Below are 21,461 nucleotides of genomic sequence, written 5' to 3'. Positions count from 1 at the left end.
GCGAGGTGACGGACTCGTGCAGATGTCGATGGCCAAGCCAGGAGGAGAGCCTCAAATGGGTCATGGAAGACACAGGGCTCCCAGAACAGCCTGACACTCCTCTAGTCCCCAGGGGCATTTGTGTAGAGGAACGGACTCACTGTCACTTAGAGACTTTCAGAGAATTCTCTCTTTTCTTGACATGGACCACTTTTAAAGTCTTTACTGAGTTTGTTATAACTTTGTTTCTGTTTTATGGCCATGAAGTATGTGGGGTTTTAACTCCTTGAACAGGGAGTAAACCTGTACCAGCTGCATTGGAAGGTGAAGCCTTTCTTTCTTTCTTTTTAATAAACTTTACTGAGGTATAATTTATGTACAATAAAAGCCACACATTGTAGGGTATAAGTGAAAGAGTTTTAACAGATGTATATACCAATGTAATCACTACCCCAATCAAGATACAAAAAAATTGGTACCTTCCCTGCAAGTGTGGAAGGTGTCTTAACCTCTGGATCACCAGGGATTTCCCCAGAGGATTCTCTTTTGTTGACTCCAAGCAGAATCTCTGTTCTTGACCCAGGAAGGCCCAGGATCAGAGGGTCAGGACACAGGCTGAAATTTGGAGCAGCTTAGAGACTGTTCGCTTCTTACTGACTGTGCCCGAGAAAGGAAAGATCACCCCACACCCCTCAAAGCATGTGCCCCTTGCTTTCCAGGGTGCCCCATCTTACTTAACTCATTGGTCATTTCCCCTGGAAGCCAAATGCTGTCTCCGTTTGCTGAGGCCAGATGTCTCTCAGGATAGCTATTCAGGGTCACAGGCTGAGGTTGACTTTGCTGAGCAGTAGGGTAGGGACGGAGGCTGACCAAGTTTTCACTCTGTATCATTGACCTGACTTGACTGCCTGGAAGGACGTAATGTGAGAAGCCAATTCTGGCCACATCCTGGAAAACCCTTGCTTATCAGCAGCTGCATTTTCCTCTGCAAATAACCCTCCCGACACCTAGTCACTCCTGATAAGGACATGAGGGGCTCAGATCTCTCCTTGGGAGACATCACCAGGTACGTGTGACGCACAGCAAAACTGGCTCCAGGAACAAAATCTGAGAAAGGTCTGACCCTTTCCTAATTTCTGGGCTTCATCCCAGGTCTTGCTGGGATTCTGATAGGGGAAGGGGAGGGAAGGATGACATCTCTGACAACACAGATTTGTCAGAAAGGGGGTCAGGCGGGGGAAACTGGGGGGTGCATCTTTTATTTCCACTGCATGAGGTAGTTATTACAAAGTGTGTGTCGAGGGGGTGAGGTGCTAGGGGTACATAGCCATGAACAATGAGCTGGTTTCTTCAGGAAGGTATACCGACAAGTTTCTGGAGGATTCAGACTAGAATCGATATTCACGGATGCTCGCCTTGTAAGCTGGGCACAGTGATAAGAGTTTCTGGTATGTTCTCAGGACAGAGGCCCCTCTTGTCCACTGGACCAGGAATTCCCTGATCACATATTCCTACTCTTTGAGCCCTTTTCTTTTAGTAGGTAGTCTGTTTTAATGAATTAATTTACTTATTAAAAAAATTTTTTTTCGGCTGCCCCATGAGCTGTGTAGGATCTTAGTTTCCTAACCAGAGATTGAACCCTTGCCCCCTGTACTGGAACCTTGGAGTCTTTTTTTTTTTTTTTTATTAGTTGGAGGCTAATTACTTCACAGCCTTGGAGTCTTAACCACTGCACCACCAGGGAAGTCCCAGTCGTCTGGGTTCTGACACTTCCTCACCCTCTCCTTCCCATCTCTGGTCTAGCTTGGAATCTAGAATCTCTCCTGTGACTTTGGCCCAAGCCCCCCTGTGAATAAGTAGAATTCCTGAGCTTCCAGGCTCCTGAGCATAAAGCTATGCCTGAAATCCCACATGTAGGCCACTGTGTCCATCAGTCTTGGCTCTCCACAACTTCTGCTGTGGTACCAGGCTCCCCCTAACCCAATCTTCCCACCAGGGGAGAAGGACTGAGGAAAAGCCGCTCAGACCCAGCGGGTCTGCAACCTTCAAGGCTGAGAAGGAGCAGAGTTCTCCTTTTAGAGAACCCCTCGAGGCTCCGGCCAGGGAGGTATTTCTCAAAAGCGTATTCACGATTGCTTCTTGCATGGCCTTGAAATTTCACCCATCCCACCTCCTTCCGCTTTTCATCTCGTTCGCCAGTGGGAAAGGACCAAAGGAGGAAGCGCGAGAGTGAGAGTAAGCGAAAGCAGAAGGGCTGGAAGTGAAGGAGGCTGCCGCTGGTTCTCCCTGACACGCTGCACCCGAAGCCGTGTGAAGACAAAATGTACCTGCCGCTGTTGTTCTGCCTCTTCCTCCGGCTTTCAGGTGAGCGGAGCCCGGGTCTGTTCGCCCACGGCAAGTTGATGGGGCAGGAGGAAGTCGCGGGCAGAGGAAAGAGGGGGCTCAGCAAGGCGTCCTGCTGAGGCGCCAGCTCTGTTTCTGGGTAGTTCCTCCCAGCCGTGAGCCTGTGGGTTTCATCCACTCAACCCTGCGCTCAGGGTTTCAGGGTCCACAAGGCCAACGCAGAAAGGTGGAGCATGGTCTTCACAATGAAGCCAGCACCAGGCATCACTCCTGACCCCTGGGGGCTGATCCTTCAGGACGGACGGACTGGGGGCCGGCACTGGTGGGGGAGAAGCAGAGGCGCCCTGGTTGCTCAGGAGAGATGGGGAGTATGCACCCCTGCTCCCACCTTCCAGAAAGTGTTATGAGCACGGGAAGGCTCTGGAGAAGGGGTGAGGGTGAAGGGGACCTGGAAGGAAGGGAAGGAGGGGATTTGCCTGATGGAGTGGAAGAGCTGGTTCTAGGCTTTCGGGGAAGAAGGAAATAGAATGGAAAGGTTGAGAGAAGGTAAGCTTGGTAGGATGAGGAGGAAAAGGGGGCTAGGATATGAGCAGAGACAGAGGGTTGAAGTCAACTTGAAGTTGATGGAGACCTTTTTGTTTTTTTGGCCATGCCACGTGGGAAGAGGGATCTTGGCCACCCAACCAAGGATCGAACCCATGGTTAAGACTTGTTAGAAGTGCGAGTCTTAACCACTGGACTGCCAGGGAATTCCCATGGGTATCATTTTGATTAAAAGTCAAGGGGATTTTCTTGGCTTTGATAGAGCTCAGTGTCTGAGCACCTTCTCTCTCTAGAGTCAGCCTCTTATTGATCTCACCTCCTCTCTGAGATGACTCCCGCTTTTGTATCCCTAGCCTGGACATCTCTCTGAACTCAAGAATCTTCTATCCAGCTCTCCATTCGACATCTTCACTCAGATGTTGACTTTTCATTTTTTTTTTTTTCTGTCCACGCCATGAGCTGTGGGGTCTCAGTTCCTGGACCAGGGAAGGAACCTGGGTCCCCGCAGAACCTCAACCACTGGACCGCCAGGGAAGTCCCAGATGTTGACATTTCAGATGTGGCCTGACCACATCTCCTCTGTCAAATTCCTTTCTCTCCCATCTTTGTGTTTGGCAATTCCGTCTTTTCAGGTGCTTGGGCAGAACCCCAGGGGCATCCATCACTTCTCTCATATCTCATAGTGATCCTTTGAAATGTAAGCCAGATCCTGTCTCTTCTCTGGTCAAAACCGTCCAATGACCTCCATCCTAGAGTACAAATTCAAAGTCCTTACAGAGGCTACCAGATGGTACCATCCGGGTCTCCCTCCACACCATCTCCCGGTCTCATCTTCCACTCTGCTTTCCCTGGCTCAACACACTCCAGCCATCCCAGCCTCTCAGATGTTCTTTGAACATGCCAGGCACACTCATGCCACAGGCCCGAGGCCCGTGACGTTCAATCTGCTCAGTGCTCTTCTCCAGAGAGCCAAGGCTCCAGTCCTCACCTCCTTCCCGTCTTTGCTTCTCACTGAAGCCATCATTGATGACCCTAATGAAAACAGCCATTCTCTGGACTTCCCTGATGGTCCAGTGGTTAAGATTTTGCACTTCCACTGCAGGGGGCTTGTGTTTGACTTCTGGTTGGGGAAATTCCACATGCCACGTGGTGTAGCCAAAAAGAAGAAGAAGAAGAAAAAAAAGCAATTCCCTTGCATTACTTTTCTCCACAGTTTATCCTCTCCCTCCCCGCACTTTGATAGAATATAAACTTCAGGAGGACCAGGATTTTTGTGCCGTCCTGCAACGACTGGTGCAGTTGAGACAAATAGTGAGCATTAGTTGAATGAGTGAATCCATCTAATGGACAGGGAACAGTACGATTGCTGTAATACCCATCCCATCCCACCCACTGAATCTATGTCCTTCTACTTTCATAAAATCAAACAATTGAGGCTGTTAACATTACCTGGAGAGGACATTGCTCATGGGATTGTAAAATGGTACAGCCACTTTAGAAAACAGCTTGACATTCTTGAGAATATTAAACATGTGGTTACCACATGAGCCAGCAATTCCACTCCTAGGTATATATCCAAGAGAATGGAAGACATATGTCCATGTAAAAAACGAATATGCAAATGTTCATGGCAACATCGTTCATAGGAGCTAAATAGCGGAAACAGTCTAAATGCTTGTCAACTGATGGATGGATAAATTAAAACTTGGTGTACCCATACCATGGTATACTAGTCATAAAAATTAATGAGGTACTGACACGTGCTACAGTCTGGATGAATCTGGAGAACATTAAGCTTGGTAAAGAATCCAAACACAACAGGGTGTATGTTGTATTATTCCATGCATATGAAATGTCTAGAAATACGTAACTTCATAGAGATAGTAGATTAGTGGTCTCCAGGGGCTGGGGAGTGGGTCAGGGGGAGGGACCCCTTCATATGGGGTCTCTCTTAGGGTGATGACTGCGTTCTGGAATTGGTGGTGATGTTTGTACTGCTTCGTGAGTATCTCACAAAACCGCTGAACTGTACAAATTAAAAGGGTGAATTGCATGATGTGTGAGTTATGTCTCAATAAGAAAATAATCAAACAGCAGAGAGAAGAGTTAGGAGCGGTTATGGTCTCCTGAGAAAACTTCCTGTGGTCACCTTTGGGTCTGAGGCTCCGAAAGGTGTGGCAACCGGACAGTCCTTTGTGACCTGTGACTGTTTTCCATGGTCTGCTTTGATCATTCAGTCCATCAGGTGTAGAAATGAAAAGGATACTTACAAGCAGTGATGCATGCTGCGAGCAAAGCTAAGCGCCATGCCCCGACTCAGGGGGCGGCGGGAGCGCCTTTGATGGGGTGGGCTTAGAAGGAGCCCTCTGAGGGGGAGACCCCTGTGCTGAGACCTGGAGGACAAGAAGGAGCAGGTACTTCAGATCCAGGAGGTTTCTCAGGCACAGGGGACAGCAAGGCTCTCACATGGAAATGAGCTTGACCTTGGTACGGCTGAGGAACAGAAGGCCTTTGTTACAGGCCCCACACGCTCCTGCTGGGGCTGATTGGGAGGTTCTGTGCTGTGTGCTCTTTGAGACCCTGTGGACTGTAGCCCACCAGGCTCCTCTGTCCAGGGAATCTTCCAGGTGAGAATACTGGAGAGGGTTGCCGTTTTTTCCTCCACGGGATCTTCCTGACCCAGGGATTGGACCCACGTCCTCTGTCTCCTGCGTTACAAGCTGATTCTGGACCCACTGAGCCGTTGGTGGGGAGGTTGCTTCTATCTGTTAGGGGAAAAGGTCTTAGAGGAGCAGAGAGACGTGTGGCTCGTGGGTGGCTGGAGATGGCTTGTGGATGCTCAGCCTTGAGTTTCGGTGTGGAAACAGAGGAGGAAGATCTAGGGTGAGAAGTTAGGGGACAAATTGAAAAGCAAGGTGGGGAAGGCACATAGAGGGTTTTGTTCTTCCCCCTGACATCTGGAACAGGGGAACTTAATGGCGAGCAGATGTGAGAGTAGTGTATGTGCGTGTGTGTACGGTTTGGGAGGGATTAAGACAGAGCAGGAATGTTTGTCTGACGCGGAACAGCACAGCTGTGTGCGGTAAGAACCTAGTCGCCAGCGTGAACCTCGGTGTCAACCTGTGACCAGCCTCGACCATAGAGCTTCCCATCACAAGCAACACATCTAACCAGCACTGCTTCCTTCTTCTTGAGAGCTCACTGCTGCAAAAGTACACAGAAAACAACCCAGAAACTTTCCACTGGGCTTCATAGCAATTCATTTTCTGTGAGAAGCAAGACTTTTAATGACTCTCTTTTGTGGCTCAGTGGTAAAGAATCCGCCTGCCAATGCAGGAGACGCGGGTTGGATCCCTGGGTCGGGAAAATCTCCTGGAGAAGGCAATGGTAAGCCACTCCAGTATTCTTGCTTGGGAAATCCCATGGACCGAGGAGCCAAGTGGGCTACAGTCCATGGGGTTGCAAAAGAGTTGGACATGGCTTAGTGACTAAGCAACAACAAAATTTTTTTTTCAGAGAAAAATTAGCTGCCTTGTCGCACGTGAGCCTCACTGTAGGTGGTGGCAGAGGGGGACCAGACCCCCGATGTGTTGACCCAGAGTGGAGACTAGCTGATGTCCCCTGTTGAGCTGGACCTCCAGGCCCGCCTGTTGCTTACTGACACTGAGTCAGTCACCTCCCCGCTGCGGCTTGGTTTCCACCTGATCTAGGATTACTCTCCATCATCCAGGCTGTGAGGAGCCATGCCCCATGAAGGTGCTGCTTCTTGGAGCTCCGGGCTGCCTCTGGGGGCAGGACGGTTCCCCAAAGCAGAGCCAGACTCTGCGAAGGTTGATGGGGAGTGGGCACCCCAAAGAGGGGTCTGAGAAGGGAGTGGATAGATGGTTCAAGGGTCAGTGCGGGCCTGCTCAGTCCCTCAATCGTGTCTGACTCTCTGGGACCCCCACGGACTGTAGCCCACCAGGCTCCTCTGTCCGTGGACTTCTCCATGCTAGGATACTGGAGCAGGTTGCCATTTCCTACTCCAGAGGATCTTCCTGACCCAGGGATTGAACCCACGTCTCCTGCATTGGCAGGCGGTTTCTTTACCACTGCACTACCAAGGAAGCCCAAAATTAAATGCTCTTTAAGCCATTGGAGTCGTGGCAACTAAAGATGAGGTGGCTGTCTATGTTAGAATCCTAGGGCTCTGGGACAAATGACCACAAACTTAGGGGCTTAGAAGGACACAAATTTATAATATCACAGTCTAGAGATCAGAAGTCTGAAACGAGTCAACAGGGCAACATTTCTCCTGGTGGCTCTAGGGGGAGAATTCAACCCCTTGACTCTTCTAACTTCCAGAGGCTGCCCGATCTCCTTGGGATGTGGCCCCGCATGCCCGCAGCCCCCGGTCCACAGTCATCTCTCATTCTCTGACCCTGACTCCCCTGCCTTCCTCTGATAAGGACTTTCCTTAATTCAGTCACACCTGCACAGACCCTTTTCGCCATGTAAGGCTGATTGTGTTCACAGGTTTTGGGGGTTAGGACATCTTTAGGGGCTGTTACTCTGCCTACCACACTATTAAACAGCCCTGTGCAGACATTTTTGTTTTTCCTATGATTTTGAAAGTAATAAGTGCTCATTATTGATACTTGCGAAAGTACAGGAAAAAAAAAAAAGTGAAGTACAGAAAAAAAATGAAGAATTAGGAAATATAAAAAACCTGATGTCTTTCTTAATGCTCAAGGCAACCAGTTGTTTACATTCTAGCTTATTTTTTATCTTTTTTATGCATTTTTAGAAGTTAGTTGATATTATACTGTATATGGTTTTAAAAAACGCTCATTTTCACTTCATAGGAGAATTTTCCACATAATTAAAAACATTTCTAAGCCTCATTAGCAGTGTTTGCATTACTTCATTATGTACTTATTTCCCTAGTTGATGGAAGTGGGTCTTGTTTCCTTTATTTTTGCTAACTACGTAATGAATCTTTGTGCACACCCTTTTTGTGTGCCTCTCTGATGGTTTCCTGAGGACTGAATCCTAGAAGTGTCATTACTGGAGCAAAGGGCACGCCTGTGTTTGACACATGAAACTGCCTCATGGCTTTCTGTGTGTTTGGACCAGTTACCCTCCTTCCAGCGTCTTCTCCTAGTGCCTGGACCACCTGGCCTCGGTCAGCGAAATGCGCGTCATCAACACTTGGTTGATTTGATATGTGGAAAGTGGTGCTGTCTTCCACATTTCTTGTTTGTTACGTTGTTTAAACTGAACATTTGAATTTCATTAGCCACTGAATTTCTTCTTTGTGACTTGCCTCTTATCTCTCATCAGTTTTCCAAATGGAGTCTTAAATGTTTTTCTTCTATACATTCTTAATCAAGAGAGAGACTATTGGGAATAGTATCTCCTCCCTGGTGGTCCAGTGGTTAAGACTCTGACTTCCAAGACAGCGAGTGCAGGTTCGATCCCTGGTCGGGGAGCGTGCCCCGTGGTCAAAAAGTCAAAACATAAAACAGAAGCAATACTGTAACAAATTCAATAAAGCCTTTAAAAATGGTCCACATTAAAAAAATCTTAAAAAAAAGAGAAACACTATTAATCCTTTTCTATATTATTCGCTCTAAATATGTCTCTCAGTCTGTTCTTTGTCTTTTTAGTCTTTTTTAATTGGTACATCCAAGTGCTATCTTTGCATGTAGTCAGATTCCCTACTGACTCTGTTTCCGCTCGTTCGTTAATTTCAAGTTTCGAACCTGCTCCCCGTCATCTAGAGATTTTATAAATATTCACTTGTATTTTCTTCCTGTTTTAGAAATGCTCCCCTGTTTTATGCTGACCTCCTTAATCTCTCTCTGTTTACCTGATGGAGTACAGGAGAAGTGACAGGAGAGGGTTCTGTCCCAACCCTCCCCGTCCCTGCTTACCGTTTTAGTTTTCTATACTGCTGCTGTTTAGTTGCTAAGTCATGTCTGACTCTTTGTGACCCCGTGGACTGCAGCATGCCGTGGCTTCCCGGTCCTTCACTATCTCCTGGAGTTTGCTCAAACTCATGTCCATTGAGTCGATGATGCTGTCCAACCATCTCATCCTCTACCGTCCCCCTCTCCTCCTGCCCTCAATCTTTCCCAGCTTCAGGATCTTTTCCAATGAGTCAGCTCTTTGCATCAGGTGGTCCAAGTATTGAAGCCTCAGCATCAGTCCTTCCAATGAATATTCAGGACTGATTTCCTTTAGGATTGACTGGTTTGATCTTCTTGCTGTCCAAGGGATTCTCAAGAGTCTTCTCCAGCACCAAAATTCAAAAGCATCAGTTCTTTGGCACTCAGCCTTCTTAAAGGTCCAACTCTCACATCTGTACCTGACTACTGGAAAAGCCATAGCTTTAACTATCTGGACCTTTGTCAGCAAAGTGATGTCTCTGCTTTTTAATACACTGTCAAAGCTTTTCTTCCAAGGAGCAAGCATCTTTTAACTTTGTGGCTGCATTCATTGTCCGCAGTGATTTTGGAGCCCAAGAAAGTAAGATCTGCCACTGATTTCACTTTTTCCCCATCTACTTGCCATGAAATTGTGGGACCGGATGTCATGATCTTAGTTTTTTGAATGTTGAGTTTTAAGCCAGCTTTTTCACTTTCCTCTTTCACCCTCATCAAGAGATTCTTTAGTTTCTCTTCACCTTCTGCCATAGTTTTCTATGGTATATATAAAATTCTTAAATAGACTAGGTCTGTTTTTAGGCTATTGGCTGTATTCGATTGAGGCGCTTACCTAGTCTTGTTAGATTACCAAGATGGCTTGTTTATTAGGCCTGGTACCATTTTAATTTCTGGCAGGCAAGTCCTTACTCATTGATCAACTTTCAGATGTTAAAAATTCTTGTCCCTTCATTTATTCAGATAACCTCTAGCATATATTACATGTAATATTTATTACACGTGCATGCATAGACATATATATACACACACACATATATACTACGCCTATTTGTAGACAGAGGTTATCTGAAAAAGAATGTATATGTTCTAAAAATGTTCTGGGGTTTTTTGAGTTAAATCTTTAAATGTATTTGGGAAGGAAGAAAATTTTTGCAATATATAGCATTTTCATTCCAAATTATAGCTCTTTTATGCATAAAACTTTATGTCAGTCAAGAAAATTTCAAAGTGTTTGTGTATGATTTTTTCCTATAAATCCTAATTGTTTCTATTCAAGCGATTCCTTGATATTGAGTACACTTTTATTGGTATTGTAAATGAGCACTTTTCCATTTTGATTTCCAATTACTTGTTAGTGGTTTACATGAAAGCCACTGATTTTTAATATATTTATTGTGTTTTTAGCCACTCTACTGAATTCCATTAAAAATGAAAATCCTTTTAAATTGAAGATTTAAATATTTTCCCTAAATGTAATTATTTCCCCCCAATAATGATATATTTTATATTTTTCTGTGTCTCACTACGTTGGTCAGAATTTCAGAAAATAATATGTACAGATGGATAACACGTACAGAAAAGTGGATACAGAATCAATGTCCAGGTTGACAATTATAAAGTATACACTGATATCTCACAATCATTGTGGTATTTGCTGAGGCTTTTACTTGATAATCTTCATCAGATAAAGGAAGTTCTACTCTTAATTTGCTAAGAGTTTTTAGAAAATCAAATGTGTGTTGACATGTGGCGTGTGGTCAGGGATCAAACCTGGGTCCCCTGCATTGGCAGGCAGATTCTTTACCAATGAGCCACCAGAGAAGCCTCTCTCAGCTTCATTAATTTTTATTACCTTCATTATTTCCTTTCTTCTAGTTTTTTCTTTCTTCCTACTCCTCCTTCTGTTTTTTGTTTTAACTTTTGAAATAAATGTTTGACATATTAAAGTCCTCTTTACTTTTCTAATACATGCATTTAGTGCGCTAAAATATCCCTAAGCAGAACACAACTGGTCTGCCGGCAGATGGGTCTGGGAGGCCCAGGCTAGATTGCTATTGTTTAAGTTAAAGTTTCAAAGAGAGATTTCACCCAGATTTGGAGCTACTCCTTAAAGTGTAAAGATCTGAAACCCCACTGCCTGCTTCTTGCATGAGGACAATGGGATAAGTGCCCACCCCCGCCACCTCCCAGCACCCGCCCCCCCCTATTCAGGGGCATCTGCTTTCCAGACTGCCGAGGTCCTCACCACTTTCCAGGTTCTGACATCAAGTACTAGTGACAGTCGCCATTCTTCATGATGCTTGAAGTGTCGTTTCCTTACAGTAAAGAAACATTTCTCTGTATCTCCAATCTTTCAAAGATGAGGAAATGAAAGAAAGAGCAAGAAAATCATATGTATCAGAAAATGCTGCTGCTTTTCTCTATAATACTTGCCTTCCTGCAGGGCTGTAGTATTCAAGGCAGTGTGGATTCACATTGCTATTGCTGTTGTTCAGTGGCTAAGTCACGTCCAACTCTCTGTGACCCCATGGCCTGCCGCACACCAGGCTCCTTGGTCCTTCACCATCTCCTGGGATTCGCTCAAGTTCATGTCCATTGAGTCGGTGATGCTCTCTATCCGTCCTGTGCTGCCACCTTCTCTGTTTGCCTTCAAACCTTCCCCACATCAGAGTCTTTTCTAATGAGGCGACTCTTTGCGTCAAGGAGCCAGAGTATTGGAGCTTCATAAGGATAGAGCAATGGAACAGAATGGAACATCCATAAAGAACTCACATATTTGCTTTTTGACAAAGCAACCAAAGCAATTCAGTGGGAAGAAATGGGATCTGGGTAATAAAAATTCCAGAGCACCGGGAAACCGATTGGCATTACTCTTTTGGTCAATTTCAAAGGTGGGTCGGGAAGATCCCCTGGAGAAGGAAATGGCAACCCACTCCAGTATTCTTGCCTGGAAAATCCCATGGACGGAGGATCCTGGTAGGCTACAGTCCACAGGGTCGCAAAGAGTTGGACAGGACTGAACGACTTCACTTTCACTTTTTCACTTTCCTACCAGGCTGGTTTACTATAGAACCAGTGGACACAATTAGAACCTTAGGAACAGTTTCTCCAGAGCTGGGTGATGGGGATGTTTCCCCTGGACCTCCTGAGGTCGTCAGCACAAGAGTCATCTTCTGTGCAAATAGGTTCTTTGCTCTTTCCTCCCCATCAGAGCAGAATAACACTGGGATGACTGCAAATGGACATTGCTGGAGTGGAAAGACTTACTGGCTACAGACAGGGGGAGAGGGGTTAATTATAGGAAGGTACTCTTGCTCTGGGTCAATGTTTTTGTTTCATTGAGATCTGCAGTTCTGCTTTCATGGGATTTTCCTGGTGACTTTGGCTAGAATTTTGAAGGACAAAAAGTCTGTCTTGATCAGTTCCTTGACTGTTTCTCCGCTCAGGAGACCCTTGGGTCTGGTTGAACTATTCACAAGGCAGGAAGCTGTGGCCCTGCCCCCAGGGCGGGAGGTGACAGGTGCATGGATTTGTATTTCCAGGCTCATCTGCCATCTCGGGTCCCAGAGCAGTGAGAGGTGTGGAGCAGGCATCACTGACCGTGCGGTGTCGATACGGCCCTGGGTATGAGTCCTACCTGAAGTGGTGGTGCCGGGGGGCCGCCTGGGGCAGCTGTCGGATCATCGTTGAAACCACTGGATCAGAGAAGGGGGTGAAGAAGGGCCGCGTGTCCATCAAGGACAACTGGAAGGACCGCTCGTTCACCGTGACCATGGAGAAGCTCAGGCTAAACGATTCAGACACTTACTGGTGTGGGATTGAGAGAGTTGGAATTGACCTGGGGAACCGAGTACAAGTGACCATTGACCCAGGTAAGAGTCTGTGTCCATGTGGACGTGTCTCTTCAGAGCCTGCTCTGTCCAGGGACCCAGCTGGCCCTCAGAGGGAATGTCACAGAGGTGGGGGAGTCCTGAGGTCTCACGGAGCCCCCGCTGACCACCTGGGCTGGGAGGGGCAGGGCTTCCCCTCATCACTCTCCTGGCTCCAGGGCCTCCTCCGGGACGGGATCAGGCTTTCCTGGCACCTTGCTTTCCTCTGCACAGTCAGAGCCGAGTCTGTTCCCAAGGAGATGAAGGTGGTGGTCCCAGTGTCAGCCCGTGGGCCAAGGGACCCTCCTCTGTGGGACCTGGAGCCCCCGATTCCCGCCAGTGCTTTCCTGGGACGCCTGCTGCCCTGGGGGTGTTCCTGCTCTTTCGGAATTCAGGCTTGGGTCTTCAGAGCTGCCATGCCCACCGCGTGGTCCATATCCCATCTCAGGGGAAAGACCCAGCCCAGTGGGGGATACTATGCTTAATTTTGGGGGTCTGGAAAGGGCTTCACTGTCAGAGGGCTGTATTTCCTGTGCCTTAAACCCCATCATGAGCCATTTACACATTTGGGATGATTGATGCTCTCTTCTTAAATCCTTCTAAATGCAAACACTCCTGGGCATGTTAGCTCAGCGATCTTGGTTTGACATAATTTATCTATTGGGCTCTGCTTCTGCTGGCCCTCAGATAGATGACACCAGCTCACGGGGCACCTGTGTGGCAGGGGGGCTGGGTACACAGTCAGCAGTCACCACCCGACCCCCACGCTCACACCTGGAACCTGTAAGGCTCATTCTACTTGCAAAGCAGAGCAGGTTCGTCATCTCATTCAATCCTGACAACATTCCTGAGAGGAACTATCCCCATTGTGGGAGCTTAATTACATCCTCCAAGTGCAGGCTCTTCCTGAACCTCGGGACTTTGCTCAGGGCTGGTCCTGACCTTTGACGTCCCAGACCTTGGCTATGTCAGCTGCCTGGTAGCCCCCAGTCTACTCCTGTCCTCGTGGATAAGTAGATGGGGGAGGCACTGGCCGAGGCCCTGGCATTAGCAGCTGGAGCGTTTGGATTCAGCTGCCCTCTAGCTGCCCTTGTCCTGAGGCGACCCTGGGCCCCTCTGACCTCCCTGGACCAGTGCCAACCCCACTGCCTCTGAGGCTCTGAGTCTCCAGGAGGCCACGGAGATATGAGCAGTCCAGGCTGTCGGCCCCTCCCTTGGCTCTGCTCCAGACTCCTCAGGGCAGGGAGGCCCATGCTCCCCAGACCCCAACCCCCCAGACTCAGAGGCACGTTTAGGGCGGCGGGCGGGCGAGCAGGCAGACTGGTGTGTAACCTGGTCTCTATGCCAAGCACCAACTACAGTGCCAACCACCACGCCCACCACCTCCACTGTCACCACAAAAGATATTGTTCGCTCCTCAGCTGAGACCGGCCACAGCTCCAACAACAGGTAAGCCAGCTCCGATGCTGCCGTTCCTCGTGGACCACTGGGCCCAAACTCCTTGGAAGGGGGCACCCTTTGTAGTCCCAGGCCCCAGCCAGAGCTTGTCTCTGCACTCTTGGGCTCCAGGATGCTAGGGTCCCCTTTCACTTGCTCTCACAGCTCAGGAGGCCAGAAATGAAACCAAGGTGTGGGCAGGTTGGCTCCTTCTTGGGACTCTAAAGTAGAGTCTGTCCCAGGCCAGTCTCCTCACTTTTGGGGGCTGCTGAGAATTCCTTGGCTTGTGGCAGCATCACGCCAGCCTTGGCCTCTGACATCACATGGCCTTCTCCTTGTGTGTCTGTGTGCCCCAATTCCGCACCCCCACCAACCCCCGCTGTCTTTTTAAAAAACATTTATTTATTTGACTGCACTGAGTCTTAGTTGTGGTTTGTAAACTCTTAGTTGCCAGCTGTGGGATCTAGTTCCCTGACCACGATTTGAACCTGGGTCCCCTGGGTCAGAAGGGAGGAGTCTTAGCCACTGGACCACCAATTTATCCTTTATAAGGACACCAGTCACTGAACTCGGGCCCATCCTGATCCAGCACGACCTCATCTTAACTTGACAACCTCTGCAAAGATCTTGCTTCCAAACGGATCTCAGGTTCTGAGTGAACTACCGGAGGAAGGACACGGTTCAGCCTGCACTGGGGGCAAGCAGAGAAATAGGAAAACCTTTTCAGAGGCTTTGCCTCACAATTTCTGTTCAGTCTGCAGACCCACAGAAACACTGTGTGCAACCCTCCTCTCCATCTTTTTTTTTTTTTTAAAACCAGAACTTCCTTGGTGGTCCGGTGGCTAGAACTCTGTGCTCCCAATGTGGAGGGCTTGGGTTTGATCCCTGGTTAGGGAGCTAGGTCCCACGTGCTGCAGTTTGCCTGCTGAAGCTAAAACTTAGCGGAAATAAATGGAATATTTAAAAAAACATCTTTGGAGAACTCCCTGGTGGTTCAGTGGTTATGATTCCATGATTTCACTGCGAGGGTGCAGGTTCAATCCCTGGTCAAGGAACTAAAATCCCATAAGCCCTGCAGTGTGGCCAAGAAAAGGAAAAATAAAATCTTTGTGGGTACCCAGGAGTAGGGGTTTCCCAGGCTGGAAACCACAGCCCTGCAGTCAGAAGGTCTAAGGGTGTGTGGCCATCTCTGCCCCCATGTGGGTGGGATAAGGTCAAGGGGGGAGGTGAGCCAGCACCTGTCATTTGCAGCACTGACGGCCTGGGGCTCAGTGTCCTCCTTCCTCTCATCTTTGCGGTGTTGCTGCTTCTCTGCATGGTGGCCTCGCTTGTGGCCTGGAGAATGGCGAAGAGACCGAAGAAAGGTGAGGGGACTGGGCTGACGCTGGGCTGGGCTGGGTAGCAGTGCGTGGGGTTGACAGCCTGCTTGGTCATCCCGGAGCCTTCGGACCCACGGATTGCCCGCAGACTCCGGAAGGGCCGCTGTCCCGAAGGCCACAGCAGCTGGCAGTTTGAGGAGCTGGAGCTTGGAGGTGAGCCCAGGAGCTTTCAGTGTCAGGTCTGCCTTGAACATCCCTCCTTGTTCTTCTTGCCTCTTTGCTCTGCCTCCCTGTCTATTTCCTGATTTGGCTCTTTGTGGCAGAGGTGATGATGATCTTAGGCAGGCAGCCCTTCTAGGGTACCCAGACCCTTTAGAGTCTTGACCACCACTTCCTGTGGTTGTCACGGAGGGACTGAATTGACATGAGGGCAAGGGGAAAAACCCACAGGAAAGTATGCACACATGAGCGAATGTACACACACGTGTGCAAGAACACATGGACGTGTATGCACGCACAAACACAGCCCGCACATGAATGCACACATGTGCTTGGACACACACATACCCAGTCCTCTGGGTTTTCTCAGAAAGGTTGGTGGCCACTCCTGTTTTTATTTATTTATCTACTTTTGGCTGTGCTGGGTCTTCGTTGCTGCTCAGGTTTTTCTCTAGTTGCGGCGAGCAGAAGCTACTCTCTAGTTGCAGTGCACAGGCTGCTTATTGAGGTGGCTTCTCCTGTCGCAGAGAACAGGCTCCAGGGCGTGAGGGCCTCAGTAGTTGTGGCTCCTGGGCTCCAGAGTACAGGCTCAACACTTGCGGTGCATGGGCTTAGTTGCCCTAAGGCATGTGGGAGCTTCTGGGGCCAGGGATCGAACCCCTGTGTCTTTGCATTTGCAGGAGGATTTTTTATCACTGAGCTACCAGGGACAACCCCAGGCCTATTTCTGCTCTTCTTCTCCAGCCTTTTCCCAAGCTACCCTCCTTGTTCTATGTAAATTTACCCTTTAGGGAAGGGCCCCTGCTCATGAGTCTGCACTTGTCAGTCATGAGGTTTGGCCTCAACCAACCCTTTTCCTGTCTGGCTCCACTTCCACATTCTTGCAATAATTGCACCTTCTCCTTCTCGGAATCCAGCGGGACCCGAACTCTCAGGGGCCCTGTTTAACGCTGCCCCCTCCCCACAGCCTGGGGAATCTTGTAGTTTGGGAAGAGGGGAGCCTGATTCTTGGCTCATCATATTTTCTCCCAAATGTATTGTCTGTGACCTAAATACATTCTGGTTCCCCCCTAAAACCCGGGGGGCGGGGGTGGTTTATATTCTTTCTTTGTAGTCTCCAAAGCTAGGTGCAGGAGATGGCAGGGACATAAAGAAATAGGAACCACAGCTGAAAGCTGGTCCATGCAGTGTTGACTCAGCTCAAGTGCTTAGAACAGCTTAGAACAATCCTGTCTCATGAGCAAGTTTTACCACGGGAGCCCTGGTGCGCCTGATGCAGCCAACACCGGGAAAGCATAGAACGGGCTCGGCTACCTAGCAGCCCCCATCCTACCCGAGGACTAACCAGAATTCAACGGGATGAGGGTGTTGCTCTTTTGTGCTTTAGTCGTTCAGTTGTGTCTGACTCTTGTGCGACCCCAGGGACTGTAGCCCACCCGCCTCCTCTGTCCATGGGGTTTTCCCAGGCAAGAATACTGGAGTGGGTTGCCATTTCCTTCTCCAAGGGGGTCTTCCCAACCCAGGGATCAAACCTGGGTCTCCTGCACTGGCGGGAGGATTCGGGTGATGAGACAGACATAAATCAAATACCCTGGGAGCCCGCAAGGGAGGGATTCGACAGCCTGGGTAGCTGCAGAAAGTAGGTGTGACTTGAGTTGACCCCTGAAAGATGACAGGCAGGTCGAGAAACGGTGGAGTTATGAGCAGAACTCCAGAAGTTATGGGCTGAGCCTAGTCCCAGAGGAGTTGATAGCTGGCAGGGCCACCTGAGCAACTGATCACACAGTTCTGCGATGTAGGGAATAGATGGACTGAGCTCTCCTTATCATCTGAGGATGAGAATTAGGACCAGGTCTCTTCTCAGTGGCTCAGCAGCAAAGAATCTGCCTGCAATTCAGGAAATGTGGGCTTGATCCCTGAGTCAGGAAGATCCTTTGGAGTGGGAAATGGCAACCCACTCCAGTATCCTTGCCTGGGAAGTTCCATGGACTGTGGGGCCTGGTGGGGCGACAGTTCACGAGATTGCAAAGAGTTGGATGCAACTGAAAGACGGAGTGTGCATGCGTGTGTGCGCACACACACACACACTCTCACGCTTTTCTCTGAGCTTTAAGCCTAATTCACTTCATTTCTTCCCCAGACCTGGGGGCATGGCTGAGTGTCTGAATGGGCGTTCTAACTCTGGTTGTTTTTGTCTTTTAGCTTCTGGGACATCCCCAGTGCAGGTAAGAGAGACCCCGAGGTCAGAGCAGAAAGACTGGACACCTTGCCCCTTTCTTGTTTTCCATCTGCCAGGAGCACCGAGGCCCAGGTGCCTCAGACAATCCCCATGCCCAAGTGCCTGTATGCTCACGATCCAGCTGCAAGGGATGGGAAGGGGCCCGGGAAGATGCTGGAATCAGCAAGAAGGCGGGGAGCTTGGGAGGGGGCAGGCGTGGGAGGCTGAGAGGAAGTGGAGGCTGCAGAGGAAGCTGGGAGCGGGGCGTCCCGGGGAACCAGCGAGCCACGTGTCCCTCCGTGGAAGAGGAACCTGTGTCTCATCTCCTAGGTGCGTCAGCCCCCGGGGAGCGACATAAGCTATGCAGACCTGAACCTGCCACAGATTGAAAAGCCCTCTGTCTCCTCCCGGAAGAAGGCCTCTGGGAGGGCCTCCTCCTCGCCCCAGGCCTACTCGGGGGACGGGGACTATGCCAACATGGTATGTGCTCAGTGGGGCTGCTATGGGGCTCAGACCAGACCCGCTGTTGCCTCCTCCTTTGAGGATGGGTTTTCTCTCGCCCACGTGGAAAGGTGGGCGCTGAGCAAAGATGCAGCCATTGAAAGACTGGCTTGCAGAGCCCCTGTGGGCTTTTAGCCTTTGGCATCACCTCCGTACCAGACCTCAGCACTGGAGGCTCAGAGCCTAGTCAGACACGGTCCATACGCTGGGTGCGGCCGAGTGACCCGGTATTCTGTGCAAAATGTGCTGCCCTGGCACGGAATTGAGGGAGAGCAACTTCTGCTATGACCGGAGCTCAGGGTGCCCGGCTGAGTGGAGGGAGGAGGGGCTGGAGGGCCTGGGAGAAGCCTCCAGAAGTCCTGGAGGGTCTGTCTCCCCGGGGTCCTCCAAGGCCTCCTCCACGTGTGGGCAGCCTCCGGCCAGGACCTCTAACCCCGAGGACATCTTCACTGCAGGCTGACGTTTTCAGGGACAACATCCCTTACACCCCTCTAACCCCGAGGACATCCTCACTGCAGGCTGAGGTTTCCAAGGACAGCATCACCTACGCGGCTCTGTCTTTGGACGCCTTGGACGAACAGCCGACCTACGGCAACACGGGGCACCTCAACGGCCCCCCTCCCAGCAGGATCCTCGAGGAGGCCACGGAGTACAGCGTCATCAGAAAGCCTTAGCCTCAGCCCCAGAGCACCTCTCTGAGCCCCCTGGAGACCTCTGAGTACCTTCCTGTTCCATTCGTCTGCTTTCTGCCCTCTCTGTCCCCTCAGGGGCCCAGCCACTGACTGAGGTCTCTGACTGATGCGGCTGGCATCACGGCCAGCTCTGGTCTGATGGCTTGGGGTCTGGTCTCAGGGAGCTTCTGAGAGTTAGACAGAGGTCTTTCCACATCCCGTTCTCTCCCACACAGCTTGAGACAGGGTTGGGGATACAATCTGGAGCTGCTAAGGGAATAAGCGGGATGATAATGGTAATAACAGTAATTCACTTCTATTTATTGCTTATCACGGGTGGTGGGCTTTCCTGGTGGCTCAGATGGTAAAGAATCTGTCTGCAATGTGGGAGACTCTGGTTTGATCCCTGGATTGGAAAGATCCTCTGGAGAAAGGAATGGCAACCCACTTTAGTATGTTTGCCTGAAGAGTCCCGTGGACAGGCTATAGTCCACAGGGTCACAAAGAGTTGGACACGACTGAGCGACTCACATTTTCACTTTATCATGAATGGTGGGCTGAATAATGGTTCTTGAAATTATTCGCATCCAAAGCCCCAGAACCTGGGAACATTACCTTCTGGGGCAAAAGGGACTGTGTAGATGTAATGGAGTCAAGGATTTGGGGATGGGGAGACTATTCTGGGTTATCCAGCTGGGCCCTAAATATAAGCTCAAGGGTCCTTATAAGAGGGAGGTGAGAAGGTCACAGAGAAGAAGAGAGTGATGGTGGTGGGAGCAGAGGTCAGGATGATATGGGCAGGATCCAGGGAACACCACGGCCTCCAGGAGCTGGAAAAGGCAGGAACGGAGCCTTCCCTGGGGCCCCCAGAAGAGTCAGTCTGTCCGACACCTTGACTTTAGCCCAGTGAGACTGATTTCCTGCTTCTGGCCTCCACAATTACGGGAGAATAAATTATTATTTTCACGAAGCCACTGTGTTTGTGGTAATTTGTTACAGGAACAATAGGAAAAATGTACTATTGTGACAGGCACTCATCCCTAAATTCTTTACCTGCAATAACTAATTTAATCCTCGTTACAATGCTAAGAAAATGCTTTCATTACTGTCCCCACTTTACAGATGAGGAATCTGGGTGCAGAGAGGTTCAGTGACTTACCAAGTTTTACCCCCAGCAAGTGGCTAAATTGAAATTTGAATTTGGGCATCTTGGCTCCAGAGTCCAGAGTCTGGGCCACCACCTGGACTGTGTGTATAAGGAGGATAATGTGTGTGAGTGTGTGTGTGTGTGTGTGTGTGTGTGTACACTGTTACTCACAGAGGGATAGTCCGTGAGTATCTATAGATGCTGGACTGGGACTTGTCTGGTGGTCCGGTAGCTAAGATTCTGAGCTCCCACTGCAAGGGGTCTGGGTTTGGACCCTGGTCAGTGAATGAAATCCCATATGCCACAACTAGGAGTTCACATGCCACAGGTAAACATCGAAGATCTGCATGCCATAACTAAGACCCAGCACAGCCAAATAAATAAAAAGAAATATTATAGATGCCGGACTTACTGTCTTTATTCTAGGGTCCCGACACCTCTCTCTCTGGAATCCTGGTTCCTGTCTCAGCTTGTCATCTCCATGGTTACCCAATTAGTCCAGTCCCTGGCCTGGAGTCCCTCTTGTTCTCTGCCCCTGAGTCCATCCTCCTCCCAGCAGCCAGAGGGATCTCTTTAAAGCACAGGCCTGATCATTCTCTGCTTGTCGCCTCCTCGTGGCTGCTCCCATGGAACCACGGGGCCCAGGGGTCCACGGATCCCCATCTGCCCCGGGACCCTCCTTCTGGCTCCTCTTCCCCCGACTTGCCCCGCTCTGCCCACACTGGCCTTTCTCCTGTCCATCTAACTTTTAATCGCCTCAGTCAGCCTTTAAAATAGGCACCTACCAGATATATCTCTGGATATAAAGTTTTTTTAAAATCCCAGATTCCAGTCATCTGGATAGATGGCATTCTGAAAAGGGACCTTTTCGTACCCTTAGAGATGGGGTTGACTAGGCCCTGATATTTGTAAACTTTGTCCAGTCCATTCTATAGCTAGCCAGGCAGAGCGGACTTCTGAGTGGTGGTCCTCACAGGAGGCACTTAGGTTCTTCCGGTGTTGGGTCGTGACTACAGGAATCTGTCTTGAATCCAGCCCAGTTTGTTCAAGCCTGAGAGTGCTGGGCAAATGGTCAGGGTGGGGGAAGGGAGGCAAACATGTGCAAGAGGGCTGAAGGAAACTGTTTCTTAATGTTTAGAGATTACCATCTTGGTGTTGTCTCAGCCGTATCCGGCTTCTCCACAGAGGCTTTGCTAAGGCAGACCTTGGGTTCTGGACTAGCACCTTTATTGCAAGGGAGAGAAAATTCAGATAAGGTTCATTTGGCCTCAGTGAGGGAGGCACTTAG

The 21,461-nt window shown here is 49.5% G+C and overlaps 2 protein-coding genes across 7 annotated transcripts in view; one reads left to right on the top strand and one right to left on the bottom strand.

Annotated features, from left to right (window-relative positions):
* Positions 1-21,461, bottom strand: part of RAB37 (RAB37, member RAS oncogene family) — a 66,193-nt gene that overhangs the window by 26,576 nt on the left and 18,156 nt on the right. The window lies entirely within an intron of this gene.
* On the top strand, positions 905-19,996 carry CD300LF (CD300 molecule like family member f). Of its 6 annotated transcripts, none has more exons than XM_043458182.1 (8): positions 910-1,045; positions 2,179-2,343; positions 12,335-12,664; positions 14,065-14,110; positions 15,350-15,462; positions 17,839-17,861; positions 18,185-18,334; positions 18,811-19,996. In XM_043458182.1, the coding sequence occupies exons 2-8, from the start codon at positions 2,301-2,303 to the stop codon at positions 19,027-19,029; spliced, it is 924 nt and encodes a 307-aa protein (XP_043314117.1). In that variant the 5' UTR covers positions 910-1,045; positions 2,179-2,300; the 3' UTR covers positions 19,030-19,996. The 6 variants fall into 6 exon arrangements, 5 of the variants coding, with proteins under 5 accessions (XP_043314117.1, XP_043313996.1, XP_043314267.1 ...); XM_043458061.1 differs by having other exon boundaries at positions 14,023-14,110; XM_043458332.1 differs by having other exon boundaries at positions 912-1,045; positions 14,083-14,110.

Source organism: Cervus canadensis, chromosome 1 (assembly GCF_019320065.1).
Source record: "Cervus canadensis isolate Bull #8, Minnesota chromosome 1, ASM1932006v1, whole genome shotgun sequence".
NCBI classification, from domain to species: Eukaryota; Metazoa; Chordata; class Mammalia; order Artiodactyla; family Cervidae; genus Cervus; species Cervus canadensis.
This window is presented reverse-complemented; position numbering and strand designations above follow the sequence as displayed.

Bases quoted from the DNA above. Each gene is read 5' to 3' on its own strand.
- CD300LF (XM_043457983.1), top strand. From the start codon at position 2,301: ATGTACCTGCCGCTGTTGTTCTGCCTCTTCCTCCGGCTTTCAG. The intron at 12,665-14,010 runs GTAAGAGTCTGT...CTCTATGCCAAG, and splicing joins ACAAGTGACCATTGACCCAG to CACCAACTACAGTGCCAACC. The intron at 15,463-17,838 runs GTGAGGGGACTG...TTTGTCTTTTAG, and splicing joins GGCGAAGAGACCGAAGAAAG to CTTCTGGGACATCCCCAGTG.